Genomic DNA, 22258 nt, shown 5'->3' with positions numbered 1-22258 from the left:
TGAAGTTGGTAACAATTTAAAAGAGTTAAAAAGACAATATATTATATGTAATCATGGTAACCACAAATATCTTTAGAATGTATACACAAAGGGATGAGAGAAAGAAATCAGGAGGTTCAGTAAAAAATAAAATCACTTTTAAAAAGTTGGCTTTATCAGAGAAAATGGGTCACGGAAGGAAAAACAAGCACACTAAAAAAGGAAGAGGACCTTCCTTATCCATATTGTGAATGAAAATAGATCTGCACAATAGGATTATAAGTTGTATGTACCCAAATATAAAAAGCAAACACTTAGAGAAGTGAAGAAATTGTTCTACAAAAATAGTTGGAGACTTTAACACACCACTTTCAAAAACAGAATATCTAGAAAGAGGATTGATAAAGATGTAGAGGATCGGCATGAAACTAGAAATCAACTAGGCCTAAGCAAGCAAAAATAAAACACTCCACCCAACAATCAACCAAAAGAATAAGCTTACTGCCATTTGTAAGGGCTCTACATAGGGTTTTTGAGGCTGTAAATCTTTACAGGAGCAGACAGACTCATCTTTCTGCCAGAGCGACTGGTGGATTGAATCACCAAGCCTGTGGTGAGCAATCCAGCCCTTACTGAGGGCTCCAATTCTTGATCTTCATCAGCAAATACTTTAAGTCCTCATTTTCAATAACCATGGCTGTGTCATCTGCTTATCAAGGTTTTTAATTACCTACTGACAATCCTGATGCCGCACATCACCACAATACAACAAACTGACACAAGTGGTGGAGATGGTAGGATATGAAAAGGTTATATGCAAATATGATGTCATTTTATATAAGCAACTTAACCCTGCACAGATTTTCCTATCTGCACAGGGTCATGAACCAAGCCCAGGTGGATTTCAAGGAGCAACTATATTATTAACAGTACCCCACTGCCATTGCACTAATTTCAACTGACTGTGCACCCTATAGGTCAGAGAAGCTGCGCAGGGTTTTTAAGTCTGGAAATATTTACAGGAGGAAACGTCTTCATCTTTCTCCCAAAGAGTGGCTGGTGGCTTAAACTGCCTCCTTTGTAGTTAGTGGCCCAGTGCTTAAGTCAGAGCAGCACCAGGGCTACATCATTAAGAATAACCTAGATGACAATGGGACACATTCCAAGAATTACAAACTTCCATTCAACCTAAGAGAAGACCTTGACAAATCTGTAATTAATCGATTGATTCAGTAATAAAAAAAGATAAGAACCTGGCAATCTGGCTTCTATTAGGGAATTCTACCACTTAAAGGAGTGGTTCTGATCCTTTTTACATTCCTCTAAGAAATAAATGTGGAAGAAATAATTTCCTAACTCATTCTATGAGGCCAGTGTTACTTTGTTACCAAGCCAAAGACACCACAAGAAAATTATCAATAAGTACCTTATGATAAATACAGATGCAAAGATTCTTGAAATATTACTATGCACACAAAACCCAAATGCCTATTATGTTGGATTTATGCCAGGATGTAAAGATGGTTCAACACTAGAAAATAAATCAATACAACATTAATAAAGGAAAAGAACTACAATGATCATCTCAATGAACACAAAAATTGGTAACTAACAAAATCCATTATTTTTTCATGATAAAATCACTCTATAAGAAATGTATAAAGAGAAAAGGGGGTGACGGGTGATGTCGAACAGGGCAAGATATGACAAAATAATAATTTATAAATTATCAAGGGTTCATGAGGAAGAGAGGATGGAGGGAAAAAATGAAGACATGATGCCAGGGGCTTAAGTGGAGAGCAAATGTTTTGAGAATGATGAGGGCAATGAATGCACAAATGTGCTTTACACAATTGATATATGTATGGATTGTGATAAGAGTTATTTGAGCCCCTCATAAACGATTTTAAAAAGTAACCAACAACAGAAAATGAAATTTATAAAGAAAACTTTTATTTTAGATCTTTTCATCAGCCAATCCTTAGGAGAAAGATGGGACTTTCTACTTTGGTAATCAGAGCTCCAGTCTCAGAAGCCCACAGGGGCAGTTATACCCTGTCCTACAGGGTTGCAGTAAGTCAAAATGGTGTGTTATTACAGGTTGAGTAGAGTAACACACTTTTTATCAAAGATGTAACTTTTTATCAAAGAGCAATTATACATTAAGAAAACATCCCAGCCCAATCCAGATCACGTAGGTATGTAAGTCTGATATTAACCCATAGGTCAATACTACTCCATAAATTCCTCTTTAGACTCACGCAGCCATACAATGATGCTGGATGCAGGAAGATCACAGGTCAGTGGGTGGAAAGTCTGGTGGATCCAGTGGTGGTGGAAGTATCTCAGTGCTGGTGTGGGTCTCTATGTAGCTCCTCCAGCTCCAGGGCTTTAGCTCCATTAGTGTAGCTCCATGTGGCTTGTCATCAGGTATACGAAGCAGAGTGTGTGTCTGGTCTCTAGTGCACTATTTATTTCCTTCCTGCCTCCAAATGAGGTCATCAATCTGCGACCTGATTGACAGGCTAGATTCCACCCCTTCCTCAAGTTGACAGTAGATTGTTTTATTAGTTAGTCTTAGATCAAATTTATGCCAGTGAATTTATATATGTATATGTGGTATATTCAAGGAGACTTCAAAGAGTTCATGAGAAAATAGAATTAAAAGATTGCAACAACAACAAAAAGATAGCGATTTTTCCATGATCTTTTTGAAGCACCCTCCCCCCATGTTCTTTATAACAATTTTTGGCTCTGTTACACAATGGTAGTTCACCTAGACCCTATAGGATTTCCCTATAGAAAACAATGGTAAAAAATTAAAAGAACTACAATGGAAGTTAACCATGTGTGTCTAATCAACTGATTGGAATTTATGAATTATTAAAGGCTGTTGAGATGGTTCAGACTCATGGCGACCCTATATAACACAGAACTACACACTGTATGGTCCTGCGCCATTCCCACAAGAGCTATGTTGAAGGCCTCTACTGAAGCCATGATGTCCATCCACCTCAGTGAGTGTCTTTCTCTCCCCTTTTTTGCTGCCTCTCCAGCAAACATAATGTCCTTCTCCAGGGACTGGAGTAGTGAGCCAGTCTCACCAACCTCACTTCTAAGGAGCATTATGGAAGTACTTCTTCCAGGACAGGATTTGTTCATTTTTCCGGCAGTCTGTCGTATAGTCACTATATGCCAACACCCTCAAAAGACCTACCGTCTTTTCAGCACAAAAAATGTGCTGAAAAACTCGGGTTCGGCTTATACACGGGTCAGTGGTACCCCAGCGAGGTGTAATATCTCGCTGGGGTCCCCTGTGGTAACAGGATGAGCACCCATTATCTCACGGGTGATTGCCGTTTCTCCGCTGTTCATTCAAAGCCCCCGCTGACCCTGCAAGGCTCTGAATGTTTGTTTACTCATATCTAACCAATCAGAGCCGTCCTATGACACGTACCTTTGAATAAGCCTTTTAAAGACCCTATGTGAAGGATGTGGCATGAATGGATGTCATCTGGTCAAGCCCGACTAACAAAAGGAGGAAATCTCATGAAGCCTGACATAGAGTTCATAGCAAAGTGGGTTCGAGACGCATGGGAAGACATTCCAGAAGACATGATGCGACGTGCCTTCCAGAAATGTAGTATTAGTAATGCTATGGATGGCAGTGAAGACTGCGCTTTGTATGAAAATGACAGCAGTGATGGTGATGACGGATCTCAGTGAAGACAGTGTATCTGATGACCTCACACCAGCTGCAGCTCTGCAATGGGATACGGATGATGATGAGGAATCCAGTTTTGAAGGATTTTAACTCTTTACATTTTAGCTTGGTTGCTGATTGAGCTCAGGGAATAGCACTCTTAAGGTATCATTGTTGATATCTTATTGTTTTTGTTGAACCTATTTTCCACTTACTGTGCTGGTTTACTAATGTTAAATGACTTGGCCTTTTATTTATGTTGTTTTTTTAATAAATATTTAAATATATTACCCCACTGATGTCTCAATTTTTAGTAATTTTATTTTCATTTGTTTTGATTCTTGAAACTCACCAATAGCTTCTGCATTTTCCACCCTAGGCTTATACTTGAGTCAGTTTTTCTGGTTTCCCAGGTAATAATTAGGTGCCTTGGCTTATACTTGGGTCGGCTTATATTCGAGTATGTGCGGTATTTTGGTCATTTGGGGGGAGGACTTAGGGAAGTTCACTATCTTTAGGATCCTATTTACAAAGGTAACCTAGCCATGTTTTACAGTTTTAGGTCTTTTTTTTCCTCTTCCATTTAACAAACGTTTGCTGTATCTTTTACTTACTGCAAAGTTCCTTAAAACGCACCTCTGGGCAGATTGAGTATTTCATCATTTCTTTTCCATTATGGAGTTTCTAGGAGTCCTGGTGACACAGAGCTAGCAGTTCCAACAGCAGCTGTTGTGCAGGAGAGAGATGAGGAGGCTTTCTGCTCCCATAAAGATTTACAGCCTCAGAAACGCACAGGGACAACTCTACCCTGTCCTATAGGATCCCTCGCTATAAATCAGAATCAACTCAATGACGGTGAGGTTTTTATTTTGCTTTTTTAGTTTATGGAGTTTCTGGCTATTGTGAACACTAGCTACAAAATGAATACTCTTAAGCAAGTGACAACACTAACTAAAATTCTTTACCCTGAACAACTATTTCAACAGTATTATGCTTTCTTTTGAACTATCTCTTAAACGGTTGTCGTTAGGTGCTAACGAGTCGGTTCTGATTCATCAACTCTCTGCACAACAGAACAAAGCAATGCCTGGTCCTGCGCTAGCCTCACAATCGATGTTATATGCTTGAGTCCACTATTGCGGTCAATGTGTCCATCCATCTCCTTGACAATCTTACTTCATGACCCTCCAGTTTACCAAGCATGTCATCCTTTCCCAGAGACTTGTCTCTCTGATAACATGTCCAAAGTAAGGAGCCTTCTGGTTGTACTTCTTTGGAGATAGATTTGTTTGTTCTGGTAGTCCACGATATTTTCAATATTCTTCTCTAACCATAATTCATGTGCACCAATTTTTCAGTGGTCGTCTTTATTCAACATAGCTTGGGTTGGGCACACCTTAGTCTTCATCCTTCTCTTCAACACCTTAAAGAGTTCCTGTGCAGCAATGTGCCTAAAGTGATGCACTGTCTGCCTGACGCGTCCATATGCAATGATGGTGGTGCCTTGGAAAATTAAATCCTTGACAGCTTCAACCTTGTATCCATTTATCATGTTAACTATTGGTCCAGGTGTGAGAATTTCTTCACATTGAGTTGTAATTCAGACTGTAAACTGCAATCCCTGATCTTCACCCCTAATTGCTTCAAGTCCTTCTGGCTTTCAGCAAGTAAGATTGTATCACCTACATATCACAGCTTGTTAGTGAGCCTTTTTCCAACCCTGATGGTTCATTCTTCCTCATATAATCCAGCTTTCCTGATTATTTGCTCAGTATACAGATTTAATAAGTATGGTGAGAAGATACAACTCTCATGGACACCTTTTCTGACTCTAACACCTGCAGTATTCCCTTATCTTATCAAACAATTGACTCTTGGTCCAGGTTCTGCATGAGTACAACAAAGGTGTTCTAGAATTCCTCTTCTTCTCAATGCTTTCCAGTTTGTTATGATCCACAGTCAAACGCCTTTGCGAAGTCAATAAAAACAAGTAAGCATTTTCTGGTATCCTCTGCTTTGAGCCACGATCCTCCAGGACTGATATGCCCTGTTCCACTAAGATTTGAATCCAGCTTGAATTTCTGGCAGCTCCCTGTGAACGTACTGCTGCCAACTACTGTTGAATAATCTTTGGTAAAATTTTACTTGCATGTGGTATTAATGATATTGTTTCTTTCCATGGTCTGTTGGATCAACTTTCTTTGGAATGGGTACAAATATGGATCGCTTCCAGTCTGTTTGCGAGGTAACTGTCCTCCAAATTTCTTGGCACAGACAATTCAGTGTTTCCAGCACTTTATCAGCTTGAACCAAACCAACTCATACTAAAATGTCACAAAATGTCTTATGCTCCTCACTTTAATCTACCTTTTTATTTCCTCCACTATCTTTTACTCCTAGGAGCCCTGGTGGCATGATATGCTATGCCTTGATCTGCTAACTACAAGGCCAGAAGTTCAAACCCACCAACCTATTCATGGTAGAAAGAGGAGGCTGCCTGCTCCCATAAACTTTTGATTTTTTTTTTTTAAGTCTTACACTGTCTTAGTTGTGATTAACAGGGTAGCAGTTCACAAGATTTTTTTTATACTTTACAACCAGGTGCTGAGTGACACAAAAAAAGTTAAACATTCAACTACTAGTCAAAAGGCTGGTGGTAGCTAGACGGCTAAAAAGTTTGGCAATTAGAGACTATTTAGAGGCACTTTGAAAGAAAAGCCTGGCAATCTACCTTTAAAACAGCCAGCCACTGAAAACCCTGTGGAGTTCTACTGTGCCACATAGAGGTCATATGTGCCCAAATCAACTAAATGATAACTGACTTTTATAACAAAATATTCAAATATTTATTAAATAGCTTGTACTAATGCCAATTAAAGTAGGAAAGTAAAGTTTCCTGAGGACAAGTTTAAGCAACAATTCTAAGCAAAGAACTTGGCCATGCTCTATTAACGTTTTCCTTGCTTCTTTTGAGAAAGTCTTTAATCTGTAATAGGTATAACCAGGTCAGACATTTGAAACTACCAGCTGCTAAATGGAAATAAAGGCTTTCTTCTGTAAAGAACTAGTTTCAGAAACCCACAGGGGCAGTTCTACCCTGTTCTATGGGGTCACTATGAATTGAAATAAACTTGACAGGAGAGAGGTGGGGAGGAGGGGGTTTTATTAGGCATATTACATAAAAACCAATGATGAAAATAACAGCACTTCACCAGGTGAAAGGATCAATAAAGTAATCTTTCAGAATTCTGATCCCAAACTAGCTGAAAGAGGTCATGCAATAGGCACCACAGTCCTTTAGTAATTTCCATCCTTTCTTAAACTTTCCTGTACCTCCAAGACCAACTTAGTTTAGAACCACATTTCTCACCAAAGGCCTTGGACTCTTCTCTAACCTAACACTGCTACTTTCCAAAGCTGCAGAGTTCCCTTGCCTATCTTTTCTGCAGGGCTTTTATGCCAATGCCACTTCATGTCACCTCTGCCCCACTACCAATCAGCTGTCCTGATAACAGGCCACCTCACTTTCTCATCCAAAAAATTCCAGGCCTGTTTATCTTCCTATCTCCCACCTTGGTGGTAGTTGGACTTGCCTCCCTAAAGAGAAGAGTAAGAACACGTGGATGTTTTTCTGTCCTGCTGATGCAGAGCTTCTTATATTCCTGCCCCCAGGACAACAGTTCAAACCCCATGCAAAGTGAAAAATAAAAGAGTAAGTAAACCAGGATCTAACAAGGGGGCAGTCTGACCTGTTACCCCAGGCCAACAGGTACCAGGGTCAACCACAAAGGAAAAGATTGGTATACTGAACCAGTGTAGGAAGTGCAAATGCCATGACACAGGCTCAGTATTATGCTGGAAGGGACAAGGTCCTTGGGGAGGAAGAGGTCTGAAGGAAGCTATGTGGTAGATAAAAGAAGAGCTGATTGAGGGAGATTGAGGGAGCACCGTGTTTAGCACACAATACTTCTTTTGACTAGCTCTTGCAGAAAAGCTAGCGCAAGAACATGGCATTTTCATTCTCTGAAGGAAAAACAGATGGAAAAGACAGGTAGGTCTCAGATGTCATGCTGAATGGAGGTTACAAGAATAACTTGAATTAAATATAAAGCATTATATTTTGACAATGTTCACTGGTTATAAATCTACTAGTGGTGATTAAGAAACCTGACCTATCTTCAATGTCGATTTCAATTTGGAGAGAGAACTACACAAGACATAATTCAAGTTTATCTTAGCAACCTGCCATTTCGGCCAACAGCTCAAAGGCTACCTAGAAAAAGGAAGAGTACATTAAAATTTGCAGAGGCTATGCTGGCAGCTGCACCCTAATCTGTCCAGCTGTTTGCATCTTGATAATTTATAATAGTAAAGATAGGGAAACAAACTGACAGAAACATGGAAAAATTCCACTACCTTTTAGCTCCATTTTCCAAAAACTTTGTGAAGACTTTTGTATGTTTTGAACTATGGAACTTGCCCTAGATCACCGCTTTATAACTAATAGATAACCGCATGCAGCATCTGAACTCGTAGGCCACTTGGGGGATGCCAAAAGCAAAGTGAGAGAAAGGTAATAAAGGACACCCATTCTTCAGTGCACTTCCAAACTCACTGATGTTCTCAGAATGAATTTAATCTAGCTGGAAATTTGTTAAGTGGTCAATTGACAGAACACCTCAGCAGGATGACTTTGTAATTTTAACTAAAAGAGAACGATCAAGTTTGTCCATTTCATTAGTCATTTTTATATTGAATGAAAAATACTGTTACTTGAATTTTTACTTTTATATATTTATTAGGGAATAAGATCTTAATTATGTGGTATAACAACACATTAATTCTCAAATACTATTTTTTTCTCTGTCTAAGTATCTGCATTTATTTTCCAAAGTTGTTTGAATATAACAGTAAATATTCTGCTTTATATATACATACAGTTGATAGACACTTGATAACTATTTCTTTTTATTCCTGTATTCATGAGGAAAAAAATAATCAGTTTATCACAATAGGAAGAGAGAAATGATTTTTCAAATTAATATTTAAATTACTGAAAAGTTCACTATATCTTTTATTTAAAATGTTCCCCCTACTCAAATACTATTATTAAGTGGGGGGGAAAAACTATGGTCAAATAAAAAAAAATCAAGAAATTCTCAAGGCTAGCAATTTACAGTATCTTTTAGTATGTTGTAGATAACTTGAAACCATGTAATGAGTATATTATTTTAAACAAGAAAATAGATTAAGATACCACAGAGAACCTAAGAATCAGCATGAAGATGTGAAACCACATCATGGCCAGGTGGCCAAGAGCAGGTGCACACTACTAAGTTCCATTTCCCCCACTAGACCATAAATTCCCTGAGAACAGGGACTCTCACCATTGCTCTGTGCTAAATCTAGCTCCTATAACAAAAACTAGACATCCAGTACTACTTGTTAAATGAATGCTGAATGATGAAAACATCGCCAAGCTGTGTTATTTAGTCCAGGACAACTTTGCCCCCTTATTTTCCATCCATAATCCAATAAACCTATAGCCTTTTGCATAATTTTCTCTTAAAGACCAAACATACTAGCCTAGTTCTTTAGCAGAATTATCTGTGGTTTCAAAACCGCATAAAATTGTACATTTTTAAATGGCTAAAAATCAGCAGTTCTCAGCATGTGGGTTGCAACCCCTTTGGGGGTTGAACGACCCTTTCACGGGGGTGGCCTAAAACCATCGGAAAACACGTATTTCCAATAGTCTTAGGAATTGAGACACTGCTCCTTTCTTTATCCATCTCCAGGCAGGTCCGCCCACATGCAGATATGCCCTCATACGAGTACCCAGCATGAAGACTGTTACCCATGCTACACCATGCTTCAAGACAACATTTCATTTATTTGTCATTAGAAATATTTCACAATATATAATTACATATTGTTTTGTGATTCACCACTATGCTTTAATTATGTTCAATTTGTAACAATGAAAATACATCCTGCAGATCAGATTTTTACAATGATTCATAACAGTAGCAAAATTACAGTTATGACATAGCAGCAAAAAAACTTTATGATGGGGGGGTCACCACAACGTGAGGAACTGTATTAAAGACACATGGCATTAGGAAGGTTGAGAACCACTGGCTTAAATGGTGAGTTTAATGAATGTGTAGTTTTGCACAATTAAAAAAAGAGATTAAATGAAAAGGAAAACGAGGAGCTGATTCCAGGAACCCAAGCAGAAAGCAAATGTTGAGAATGATGAGGGCAACAAATGTATAAGTGTGCTTTACACAATTAATGTATGTATGGATTGTGATGAGTTGTATGAGCCCCAATAAAATTACTTAAAAAAAATAGAGATTATAAGACTTCATAAAAGTAGTTTTGAGAAATAAACCAGAGACAGGGAAGAATTTACCAGAATGAAACAGGAAAGTTTTGTATAATGCATCTGCTCTCCCTTTCCAGGTTTCATCATCCCTAAATTGTTTCAACTTTTAAATACATGAGCAATTTCTAATGGCACAAAAAACTTAGGACTCAACAGTGAAAGACTGGCACAGTAAGCCTACCCAGAGGTGCCTTGGGAGACAGGCCTGGCCATGTACTTCCAAAAGGTCACAGCTTTCAAAACACTATGGGGAGAATGAGGAGCTAATAACAATGAGCACAAGAATGAAGCAAATGTTGGAAAACTGACTGTGTGATTACTGGACTTTTCTCAAGGTGACTGAACTACTGAATTGTAGGCTATGTGAATTATATGCTAATAAAACTGTTGAGGGTAAAAAGCCCTATGGAGAGGAATTCTATTCTAAACACATGGAGTCACATTAGTTGAGAGTCACCTCAATAGCAACCGCCACCACCTGTCAAATCTTCAACACAATCAATTAATGGTAAGGGGGAAAGCCAGCCAGCAAACAGAAGAGCCTGTTCTTCACTATAGGTCATTAAGAACAGTTTTTCTACATTAGCATCTTCTCTGCTATTAGGAAAGAATGACTGGAACTTCCTCCACGTGACGAAATGTTCTTTTATTTGGCAGAATAGGCCTGTTTACAAAAAAAAAAGACATTCTTTTAAGACTGTCTTTGTAAAATATCAACAAAGCAAAAAGAGAATTAATAAAACCAAGAAAAGTTCTGATCAAACATAGTTTCTTCCATAAGAGGGTTTGTTGAGTTTTCTTCTAAATCCTTTCCCAATAGTTGCATCATTTTCAAATGCAGAGAAGATGTCACAGGCCTGTTAGGGCTTCTCAAACAGTCAAATCTTAAATACTATCTACAGAATCTCCACCACCTGGTGGAGACCCAAGGCCCAAGTGTCAGCCAATGGAGATGCCCTCATAGAGGCGTTCAGGAGAGGAGATGGGTTAATTAGGGTGCGAGGTAGTACCGATGAAGAACACAGCTTTCCCCCAGATCCTGGATGCTTCCTCCCCCCAACTACCATGATCCGAATTCTACCTTGCAGGGCTGGATAGGACAGAGGCTGTACACTGGTACATATGAGGGTTGGAGGTACAGGGAATCCAGGGTGGATGATACCTTCAGGACCAAGGGTGTGAGGGACGATGCTGGGAGAGTGGAGGGTGAGTGGGTTGGAAAGGGGGAACTGATTACAAGGATCCACATGTGACCTCTTCCCTGGGAGAGGGACAGCAGAGAAGGGGGGAAGGGAGACTCCGGATAGGGCAAGATATGACAAAATAACGAGGTATAAATTACCAAGGGCACATGAGGGAGGGGGGAAAGGGGAGGGAGGGGAAAAAAAAAAGAGGACCTGATGCAAGGGGCTTAAGTGGAGAGCAAATGCTTTGAGAATGATTGGGGCAGGGAATGTATGGATGTGCTTTATACAATTGATGTATGTATATGTATGGATGGTGATAAGAGTTGTATGGGTCCCTAATAAAAAAATGTAAAAAAAGAAAAGAGGAGAAAAAAATGATTAGGGCAAAGACCGTACAGATGTGCTTTATACAATTGATGTATGTATATGTATGAACTGTGATAAGAATTGTATGAGCCCCTAATAAATTGTTAAAATTTAAAAAAAAAAAAAAAGAATCTCCACCACCTGTGTCTCAGTTTGTCTTGCTGTGGTGACTTGTATGTTGCTATGATGCCGAAAGTTATGTCACCAGTTTCAAATAACCATGGTGGAGGGGTTTAGGTAGGTTACCCAGATTAAGACTACATTCAAAGTACTCGCTTTGGAAAATTAGCCAATGAAAATCCTGTAGATCAACAGAGATACAATTCAGTGCTGGATGACGAGCTTCTTTTTCCAGTGATATTTCATGGCATTTAATGGAAAATACCAAATGCTATGATTGTATTTGCAATTTTAGAGTCACAAAGTTATCTGGAAGATTCCGATTACCTGCATATCAAAAGTTGAAAGTAAATAAATGTGTTCATTTTTGCCAGATTCTTACATAAAGCAAAATCCAGTCTTTATATACAGTTCAAAATGGGTCTAACCACATTCTTGTGGGGCACCACTGAACTGGGATCTAAAACAGAGCTTTACAAATGGAGGCTTGCATTATACCTAATAGCCAAACCAAACCCACTCCATGGAGTCCCTTCTGACCGACAGCAGCCCTATAGAGGGTTTCTGAGACTTGGTAACACTTTACCAAAGCAGCAACCTCATTTTCTCCCTCAAAGTGGCTGTAAGGTGTGGGCTTGAACCACTGATCCTATGGTTAGTAAGCCAACTTTGACTTTAACCTAACAGCACCACGAGAGTTCCTGTGAATCCAATCCAAACTAAAACCAAACTCACTACCAGAGTTAAATCTGACTCACAGTAACCCTATAGGACAGGGTAGAACAACTACCCTTGTGAGTTTCTGAGATGTTAACTCAGGGAGTAGAACGTCTCATATTTCTTCCACGAAGTGGCTGGTGGTTTTGAACTGCTGGCCTTGCAGTTAACAGTCCAATGTGTTACCCACTATGCTACCCAATTTAACACTATAAAAGGCTGTATCACAGAATCACAAAACACTATTTTATAAAATTTTAAATATGCAAAACTATAGTCAAAGCTTTTCTTCAAGACTAACTAGCCACCTCCCCCGAAAAGAATTTGTTCCAAAGGACGACATTGACTCTGCAGCTCCGGGAGATGGACATATCTGATCAGAGCACACAGGAGCAGATGAAGGGGCAGGAGGAGAGAGTGGAGCACAGCCTGGCCCACCAGGCCGTGATGATGATGTTCCTGAGTAGAGCAGCCAGTCCCCAGAGAGAACAACATGGCTGGCCCTACTATGAGACATGATGCCCCTCAGTGACTAAGGGCGATACAGGGGACAGCACCGGAGACACAGTGTGGGAATTGCACCTGACCTGATCCCACCACACCGAGGCAAATCACTGGGGGAGTGCAGCGGAACAGCAAGGGAATGGAGTGGCAAGGTCCCCAGGGAATGCTGAAAGTGGACTTTGGGGCCAGGGCGTGGTGCCCCAACAGACTGGACTGGAAAACGCTCCTAAGGGCCAGCAAACGATCCCAGAACTAACTACAAGCTATTCTCTTGTGAAAAAAAAAAAAAAAAGACTAACTAGCCAAACTCAGAACCACTCACTGAAAATCATGGAGAATATTCATAAATTATGGTAATAAAGTACTAAAATCAAGTATTAAAATCACTCATTCTTTAAAAAGAAAAAAACATACTGGGTCCCTACTAGGACACAAGCAATCTGCTAAAAATAGAAAGATCAAAGACACATTCTCTTCTTTTACAAAATTTGTGTTAATCAAGTAGGGGAGCTAAATAGTTAAACGATCAACTACGAAGTGTGACAAACGAAATGAACACATAAACTTAGACCCAAAAAACTAAGGTTGGGATTAGACAGATTTGAGATGGGGAAAGAAATGCTCCAAGTATAAAGATTGGGAAGAGATGGCAAATTCAGTGTGAGTGGAGTTTGTGTTACACAGAAGCTTAAGTTCAAAAAGTGAAGCAGGAACCACATCACAAAGGGTCTGGGCAAGATACATCAAGAAATTTGGAGTTTGTACTTAGGCAAAAAGATACAGTCAAAAGAGTCTAAGAAGGTATGTGACCTTATTCAAACATGCATAACAGAATGCTCATTCTGGCATTAGTGAAGAATAAATTAGAATGAGGCACAGTGGGAGGCAAGAAAAGCAGAAACTTTTGTTTGTGCCAGGTGTCTGGACAAGAGATGATGGCAGCCCAGAGTAAGATTGTGACAACTGGTAAGGAAAGACAAAGGATGAAAGATTTAAGAGGACTGGACAGATATGGTACTGACTCGCTGGGGAACAGGTAAAAGGAAAAAGTCAAAAATTATTCCCAAGGTTTCTGGACACCAATTTCCTATTTCCCTTTCTTATAAAGGTTTCTCACAAAACTCTAAAATTTCCTAAATATATTAGATTCTTTCAAGTTATGCACATTGAGATAAAATGTGCAAAAAAAATTTTAGATTTTATTTGGGCAAATATTTACCTCTTGAAGTACCATATACACTACAGTCTAAGCCGATCTGAATATCAGCCAAGGCACCTAATTTTACCACAAAAAACAGCATTAAAAATGTGCTGAATAATTCGGCTTATATATGAGTATATATGGTACTTTCTACTTACTTTAGCATAAAATAATATCAAAATGAATCAGTATTCCACAAACTGACACCAACATGAGATAAAGTTTAATTAGCAGGGACATATGACTGGTTTATGGAGCAGGTCAGCCAGAAAATGAAAGCAGCTCACTATCTAAAGTGAATCTACAAATGAAAAAGAACTAATTTTCCTGAAATATGCAAGAGGTCGCAGAAGTGTTTCCCCCAAACTATCAAACTAATAACACACTTAGCTCCTTTACTTGAAAGCCTTTCCACACACACACACACCCCAAAGTGGAATTTAATAGAATTTTGACTAAGTGAATAAGAATCTACAGAACAAGAACACCACTCTCCGAAACCTCATGTCCAGAACAAAAGACTCACAAAAACTCACTGCCCATGAGTCAGTCAATGCCGACTCACAGAGACCATATAAAACAAGGCAGAACTGCCTCTGTGGGTTTCTGAGACTCTAACTCTTCACAGAAGTAGAAAGTTTCATCTTTCTCCCTCAGAGCCAGCAGGTGGTTTTGAAGTGCTGACCTTGGAGGTAGCAGTCCAACAAGTAACCGCCATGCTTTCAAAAGTCATTCATTCAGAACTATTAGGTGTCTTAAACATCTACAAATGGATTATCAGTTTCCAACACAGTTTAAGCGTTTTCCATGTCTTCAGTCCGTTTCTATTAAAGTACACCCACTGCTGTGAAAATGTAGTCTGCGCTAAGAAAGTAATTTCAAAAAGCTACTAATGCCCTAAAATACTATCTTTTCATAAATGAATCTCATACTTAAATTTCGGGACCGACATATTTATAACAGAGGTAACGAATTAGAAGGTACACTTTCCTGTGTACCACTGAATGGATTAATCTATGAAATAAAAATCGGAACTATTTCAAGCAGCAAAAAAAAAGAAAAATCGGATGCCCCATTCTACATGTACCTGGTACCTAGCAACCCCCTTCGCCCAATCCCCATGGGTTTCTCCGACACTGTTTCATCAGTTATCTGGGGATTTTCTGAGGGATGGGTTATTCATTCCCTTGCAAAATAGATAACGCTTGATGTGCTCTTGAAGTGAACTAAATGACAGGGAATGAGTAAAAACTCTTTTGGTTTTCTGAGCTATCATTTTTCCCTTTGGTCTGTGCGATAACCGATTGCCATCCCAGTCGATTCCGACTCATAGTGACGCTATGGGTCAGAGAACTGTCCCAAAGAGATTCCATGACAAAAAGACTGCCTCGCCTTTCCCATAAGAGGTTCTGGGTAGGTTCGAACCACCAATTCTCATGAAAACTTACGTCTTCTGCACTGAAGAGCTTTGGTGGATCCGTCTCATGACTGTTAGTTACAGAGGGGCTCTTGCCCAACTCACAAGAAGGAACACACAGTCACCAAAATAAAAGCTCTGACAAAACGGTTTTCCCATTTTGTCAGCCTTTCTACTATCTGGAGGCAAAAAGAACTTTCCTCTTACAGCTCTCACTGGAAACGTCTTGTCGGTTTCTCTGTCAATTCTCCTGGGCTTTCCTGTTCGTTGGCAATGTTTTAAGGCAATTTAAGATTCCAGGCCCTGGTGAAAGATGTTGCTGACCCAAGAAATTCTTCTTCACATTACAGTGTTAACGACTGAAAAGTTTACTGCTGGACAAGAGGGAGGCGGCGTTCCAGCGAAACGCAATAAAAGGGGTCTCGGGAAAGGGCATATCCCTCTCCAGACATGGTTTCTTTCTAAAGTAACCGACCTCGCAGACGACCGGCTAACAGCCATTCAAGTCTCCCCCACGTCGGCAGTTCACCCGAGTTTCCCTGTGAAATGGACGTTGGGAACCAGACTTCGCGCACCTCAGTGCCCTGGGAGAGACTCACTCTCCCAGAAGTGAAAGAGGGAAGGGAAACCCGACGACGAATGCGAAAAACTGGCTCTAACGTGCCAGGCCGTCGGTTCAGAAAGCAAGCCATTCTGAGCCGATTTACGAGGAGGAACCCGAGCCCAAGCCCCCGAACTCCGGGGTCTGAGGGAGGAGGTGCCCGAGCCCAGTGACAATGGCAACCGATTCTTTCTGGGAGCGGGGGCGCTCGGAGGAGACCGTGCCTCGCCGGGGCCGCCTCGCCGTCGGCTGCTCGGGAGCGAGACCTTACCTGGAGACCGCCATGTCCGGGCGCCGGCGGTTCGGGGCTCCCCGCGAGCGCCTCGCCGCGCCGCGGAGGCGCTAGTGCCCACAGAGCAGAGCGGCGCAGGCCCAGGCCGCGGAGCACCGGGGAGCGGCGGCGGCGGCGGAGGGCGTCCCGCCTCGGGCCTTGGGGCATCTGCTCGGCCGCCTCCCCCAACTCCTCCCCGCCACAACCCGGGAGCAGGGGTCCGAGACAGCGGCGGAGGGAGGCCTCCAGCCCGCACGACTTCAAACCGGGTGCCCCCCGCTCCGCTCTTCGCTGACGCAGGCGTCGGCACGCCGGCCTCGGCGTCAGCGCGCCGGAAGTGACGTCAGCGCCGCTCGGCTCGGCCGGTGCCGCGAGGGACGCGCACAGCCCCGGGCTGGCAACGCGGGCACGGGGAAAAGCCCTTTGTGTTCTTTGCCGTACGACAAAGCCGGGAAGGAAAACAAGGGTCCCCTCACTTCCCAGGGATGGGAAAGCGGCGATTTCGCCGAGCTCTGGAAGTTCAGAACACTGCTTTCAGTTCCCACCAGACAGCGGGAGTCAGCAGGACTTTGTTTCTGACGTGCTCTAGCCCAGAACGGGACTTCGAAAATGTTTGCCACATCTCCCAGAAGTTCCGCCACCGAGCCTGACACGCACGTCTGGGAGGACGGTCTTCTGCCAACGAGTTTGTCAAGTTTGAATCATCATTTTCTCAGTCAACCAGAGTTGTAAAACTCGGAGCCACCACCCACTCCCCACGTGTCTGTCTAGTCAGTCGTTTGAGTGCATTAGCCTTTAAGCATTAGTAGCTAGGTCCTTGATTCTTATGATAGTGTCTCTGAAGCCTTTTTGTTCCAGCACATTCTACAAGCCACCTAAAGGGTAATCTTCAAAACGAACCCTGTCACTCTCCTGGTAAACTGTCCATTGGCTCCTCCGTATCAGAAGAGCCTAGGTCTCTGCCTTTGTGCCTGTTTTCTCATCTATTAAATCAAATGAGGCTAATGAGAAGTCTCAAAGTCGTGGAAACAAACACTAGGTCATGTGTCCAGGAGGACTTAAAAGAGTTTTGTGAACTCTAAAGCACACTTATGTATCAGGGAAAAGAAACTAACTTGGGTCCCTGTTTAGTGCTAGGTGTGTGGTAGGCATTATCTCCTACAACTATCAGGATCCCTGGTGTGGTGGTTATGGGTTAGGCTGCAATCCAATCCGTCAGCATTGACTAAATGGCATGGAGTTTCTAGTTCGCTCACATAACTGACTCAATAGCAGGGTGTTCTGGCTATCTCGTATAATAGTAAAGTAAGTTAGTTTTTTCATCATTTTATTGGGACTCGTTCAACTCTTATCACAATCCATACATACATCCAATGTGTCAAGCACATCTGTACATATGTTGCCATCATTTACAAAACATTTTCTTTCTACTTGAGCCCCTAATATCAGCTTCTCGTTTCCCCCTCCCCCAGCCTCTCTCCCTCCTGAACCCTTAATTATAATTTTTTTCATGTCTTACCCCGACCACTGGCTACCTTCATCCATTTTTCTGTTGTCCGTTCTCCCTGAGAAGAGGTTATATGCAGATCATTGTGATCAGTTCCCCATTCTCCCCACACCTTCCCCTTCCCCTCCTGGTATCACTACTCTCATTATTGGTCCTAAGGAGTTTATCTGTCCTGGGTTCCCTGTGTTGTGAGCTCTTATCTGTACCAGTGTACATGATCTGGTGTAGCCGGATTTGTAAGGTAGAATTGGGGTCATGATAGTGGAGGGGAGGAAGCATTAAAGAACCACAGGAAAGCTGTATGTTTCATTGGTCCTATACTGCACCCCGAATGACTCATCGTAAAGCAAGTTTTAATCTTCACGTCAGGTGAGCAAACTCAGAAGGGTAATGTAATTAGCACAAAATCCAAGCTAGTAATAACGTTTATTGTTCATCGGTTCAACAAATATTTATTTGGCACCTACTCTGTGTCTGACTCTTTACTAGGTGCTGTTTATAGTAGAGAAAAATTCTAAGTTGATATGTTTGGGTTTTATTTACAGAGCCATGTGGGTTTATTTGTACAACTAACAGCACAAGAAGACACCAGCACCATGCAGGCAGCAGCCCAGGGCTCACACCAGTCCCTCTCGCCCTCACAGAAACTCTACTTTGTGGGAGCCTTTGGTAGCTTGAGCTGGGGCAGGGGCGCCTTTGGGAGCTTTTGCTGGAGTCGTGACCTTGGCTGGAGCATCAGCCTTGTTTGTGCCTTGGCCTTGGGCCGGCAGAGCCTCAGACCCTTGGCAATACGTGCCCGAGCCCGCTTGCCAAGCTTGGGGTGGGCAATGTAGGCCAGTCGGCTGAGCTTGCGGTTCACGCCCATTGGGATCTTGGCCTTGACCTCTGTGGGCTTCACAAGATCCTTGATGGCCTCAGCGAGAACAGCCGCAGCCTTGGTGTTGTTGGCCTGCATTTTCTCCAGGCCCTTCTTGTTGTGCTTCTTGGCCGAAGCGCATGTTCCTCAGGAACTGGCGGTCCACCCCCTTAAGAGATTCGTATCGTTGTGACCGGGGTTTTTTGATGCCGTTTCTGTGCCATTTCCGGGATTGGTTGTGCGTGGTGTGGTTCTTGGACTTGGCCATGTCTGCACGGATGCCTGAAGTTCCCGGAGCGCCAGGGACCGGGACCGGAAGAGCTGATATGTATCCTATTAAAGATACTTAACAATTGGGGTCCCCTCCCCCCACTTGCTGCCCCACTTTTTCTCCCCACTCAAATGAATAATCCACACACTGCTTTGAAGTCAATTCCTACTTATTGCAGCTCTATGGGGCAGAACAGAACTGCCCCACAGGGTTTCCAGGGCTGTAATTTTTCTAAGATATTTTTAGGAGCTTTGGTGGTGTAGTGTTTACACGTTGGGCTACCATCCAAAAGGTCTCCCAGGCCTCTATGGGAGACAAAGGAGGCTTAGTACACCCATAAGCAGTTACAGCCATAGTCTCTCAGGGGCAGTTTTATCGACCCTGTGGTATCCAGTCGCTACGAGTTGGCACTTCCACTTTGAAGGCAGTGAGTTTTGGTTTATGATGAACGGGACCACTGACCTTTTGGTTAGCCTCTCGGCGCTTTCATGAAACACCAGGGCTCCTCTCAAACTAACAAGCAGGTTCTGTTGCTGAGTGTGGACTTGATTCTTTACTCAGCCAAATGAAGCTGCTGCCCCAGAAGGATGGGATGGAGAGGTTGAGTAGGAACCTACTCTGACTTAGCTAATCAATGAAAAACTGATGAGGTGATTAACCTAAGCCTTCAATGACAAAAGGATGTCATCTGAAGCTCCAGGCAGAGAATAAGAGAAACGCCTTACAGAAAGCTCCTGTAATAACAGACAAGATAGAAGAGACAGAAAAGAGCCATCTTAAGGAATTTGGATTTTATTCTGATGCAGTAGAAATCATCGGGGGATTTTAAACATGGGTTTAAACGATCTGATATACAATTTTATTACGTTTTTTTTTAAGCAAACAGGCTTTATTTAGGGAAAAAACCCACCTCAAGTTATTACTTTTTATAACAGACAATTATACGTACCATTTGAAATGGGACTCAGAAGAAAAGAAAGGACTGGTGTTATAGATTTGTAGGGGATTGTATACTAATCAAATATAAGGATATGTCAAAAATAATGCTACTGAGATTCTAATAAATGCACACCTGGATTTATTCTAAACAAAGCATGTTTAAGCCTGGCTCTTCCATCTGTTGAGAGCTGGACAGAAGTTCTCTCATTAATACACTGTGTTATGTAATTTCTTTAGGGTGCCTTTTTAAAAATTGTCCAATCAAAACAGTGTGACTGTAAAATGGTGCAACTGTTGAGGTGTCCACGGTGGTTTGTCTCGGTTCTTGCTTCAAGAACACTGAAAGAATTCAAGGGACAGATGCACTTTTGTAAATCCAAGTGATTCTTAGGAGGGTGTCCCGTCCCACGGGACATTCACCGTGGATCCTGGAGGAGAGAGTGTGAATTGGGGGGGTACAAGAGACACGGAAAATGAGGACAAGACAATATCCTGATCAAGTCCTGTTTTAATGAACAAAGAGTCACAGCTTATAACGGCCAGCCAAGGGGGGAGCCTCAGCCGCGCATGCAGATTAGGCTACCTTGGCAACAGGCCAATCGGAGTTCAGGGGAGCTTGCCCTGCCCATGAGTCAGTAAGGGCTTACAGTCTTCAATTATGTACGCAGAGCAGTGGCATGTACACGCAAATCAAGCTTAGGGGAAGAAAATCTTTTGCCCAATCAAGGGGATGCAGGGCATGGGTGCTTATCTAAAGAGCATCACCCCTTGTTTGCACAAGCTTTATAGCTGCAGTGCTCTGTCACAAAAGTAGGCTGGGGTAGAAGAATGCCCAGAGCTCAGGCTAATAAATTCCAAGTAATGGCCGGGCCTCATGGCTCTGGACAGGAGGGAAAGGAAAGTTTCAGGTATTACAGTCTCAAAAAGTACACGCTATTTCTGGCTAGCACACAAGACCGCATGGGAACCTCGAGAGATCTCCAGACTGGAGATGGTCACTTCAGGTAAGCTTGAAAAAAACACGTGACAGGAATACTGAAACAGGAGCAAGAAACAAGAAGAGGAAATTTCCAAAGGCCTAGAGATGTATGTACACACATATTCATTACCAGGAGCCCTGGTAACGTAGCAGGTGACACACTGGACACCTAATGATAAGGTCAGCAGTTAAACTTCTAGCAGCTCTGCAGAAGAAAGGCAAGGCTTTCTACTCCAGTCAAGAGTTAGTCTTAGAAACCTGCAGGGCTGGATGAACTATCTGGATGAAAAACAACGGGACCGACAGTTCCGGGGGGACTTGGGGTGGGGGGGTAGGGGGGTAAGGAAGTGGTGTTAACAAACCCAGGGACAAGGGAAAAACATGGGACCCCAAATGGTAGAGAAGGGGGAGTGGCAGGCCTGGTGGGAAATGATCAAGGGTAAGGTTGCTTAGAGAAGAGGTATACTCTAGCCCAGGTGGCGATGAAGCATAGTAGTAGGGCAGGAGGAAGGTCAAGGGAGATGGAGGAAAGAGCTAGGAGTCAAAGGGCATTCATGGAGGTCTAGACAAAGACATGTACATGCAAATATATATAGGAGGATGGGGAAATAGATCTATGTGTCTATATTTATAGGTCAAGTATTAAGGTGGCGGAAGGACCTTGGGCCTCTACTCAAACACTCCCTCAATGCATGAATACCTTCTTTTATTAAATTGGAACTCTATGATGCTCACTCTCCCAACACAACGGCTGGAGCCAAAGTGGGTGAACAAGTAAATGTGGTGAAGAAAGCTGATGGTGCCCGGCTATCAAAAGAGATAGTGACTGGGGTCTTAAAGGCTTGAAGATAAACAAGCGGCCATCTAGCTCAGAAGCAACAAAGTCCACATGGAAGAACACACCAGCCTGTGTGATCGAGTGGTCCCAAAGGGATCAGTTACCAGGCATCAAAGAACAAAAAAATCATACCATTGACTGCACACCTCCATGATAGGATCGCTGAAGACAAATGGGTGCATAAGCAAATGTGGTGAAGAAAGCTGATGGTGCCCGGCTATCAAAAGAGATAGTGTCTGGGGTCTTAAAGGCTTGAAGGTGAACAAGCGGCCATCTAGCTCAGAAGCAAATAAGCCCACATGGAAGAAGCACACCGGCCAGTGCGATCACGAGGTGCCCAAGGGACCAGGTATAAGGCATCATGCAAAAAAAAAAAAAAAAGATATAAGTGTGTGTATGTATGTGTATATA

At 42.2% G+C, this 22258-nt stretch overlaps 1 protein-coding gene across 2 annotated transcripts in view; it reads right to left on the bottom strand.

Moving 5' to 3' along the window:
• The window catches only part of BTAF1 (B-TFIID TATA-box binding protein associated factor 1), a 102733-nt gene extending 85971 nt beyond the window's left edge, over window positions 1-16762 (bottom strand). The window contains exon 1 of one of the 2 annotated variants that reach the window (XM_075534643.1): window positions 16458-16762. In XM_075534643.1, the coding sequence (XP_075390758.1) occupies window positions 16458-16471 (14 nt within the window). In that variant the 5' untranslated portion in view covers window positions 16472-16762. The remainder of the gene's footprint in view (window positions 1-16457) is intronic. The other variant, XM_075534644.1, reaches the window with a different exon arrangement.
• Window positions 16763-22258: the final 5496 nt, after the last annotated feature.

This window comes from Tenrec ecaudatus, chromosome 16 (genome assembly GCF_050624435.1).
Source record: "Tenrec ecaudatus isolate mTenEca1 chromosome 16, mTenEca1.hap1, whole genome shotgun sequence".
NCBI classification, from domain to species: domain Eukaryota; kingdom Metazoa; phylum Chordata; class Mammalia; order Afrosoricida; family Tenrecidae; genus Tenrec; species Tenrec ecaudatus.
Note: the sequence above shows the minus strand (reverse complement) of the source record. Positions and strands in the feature narration are given on the sequence as shown.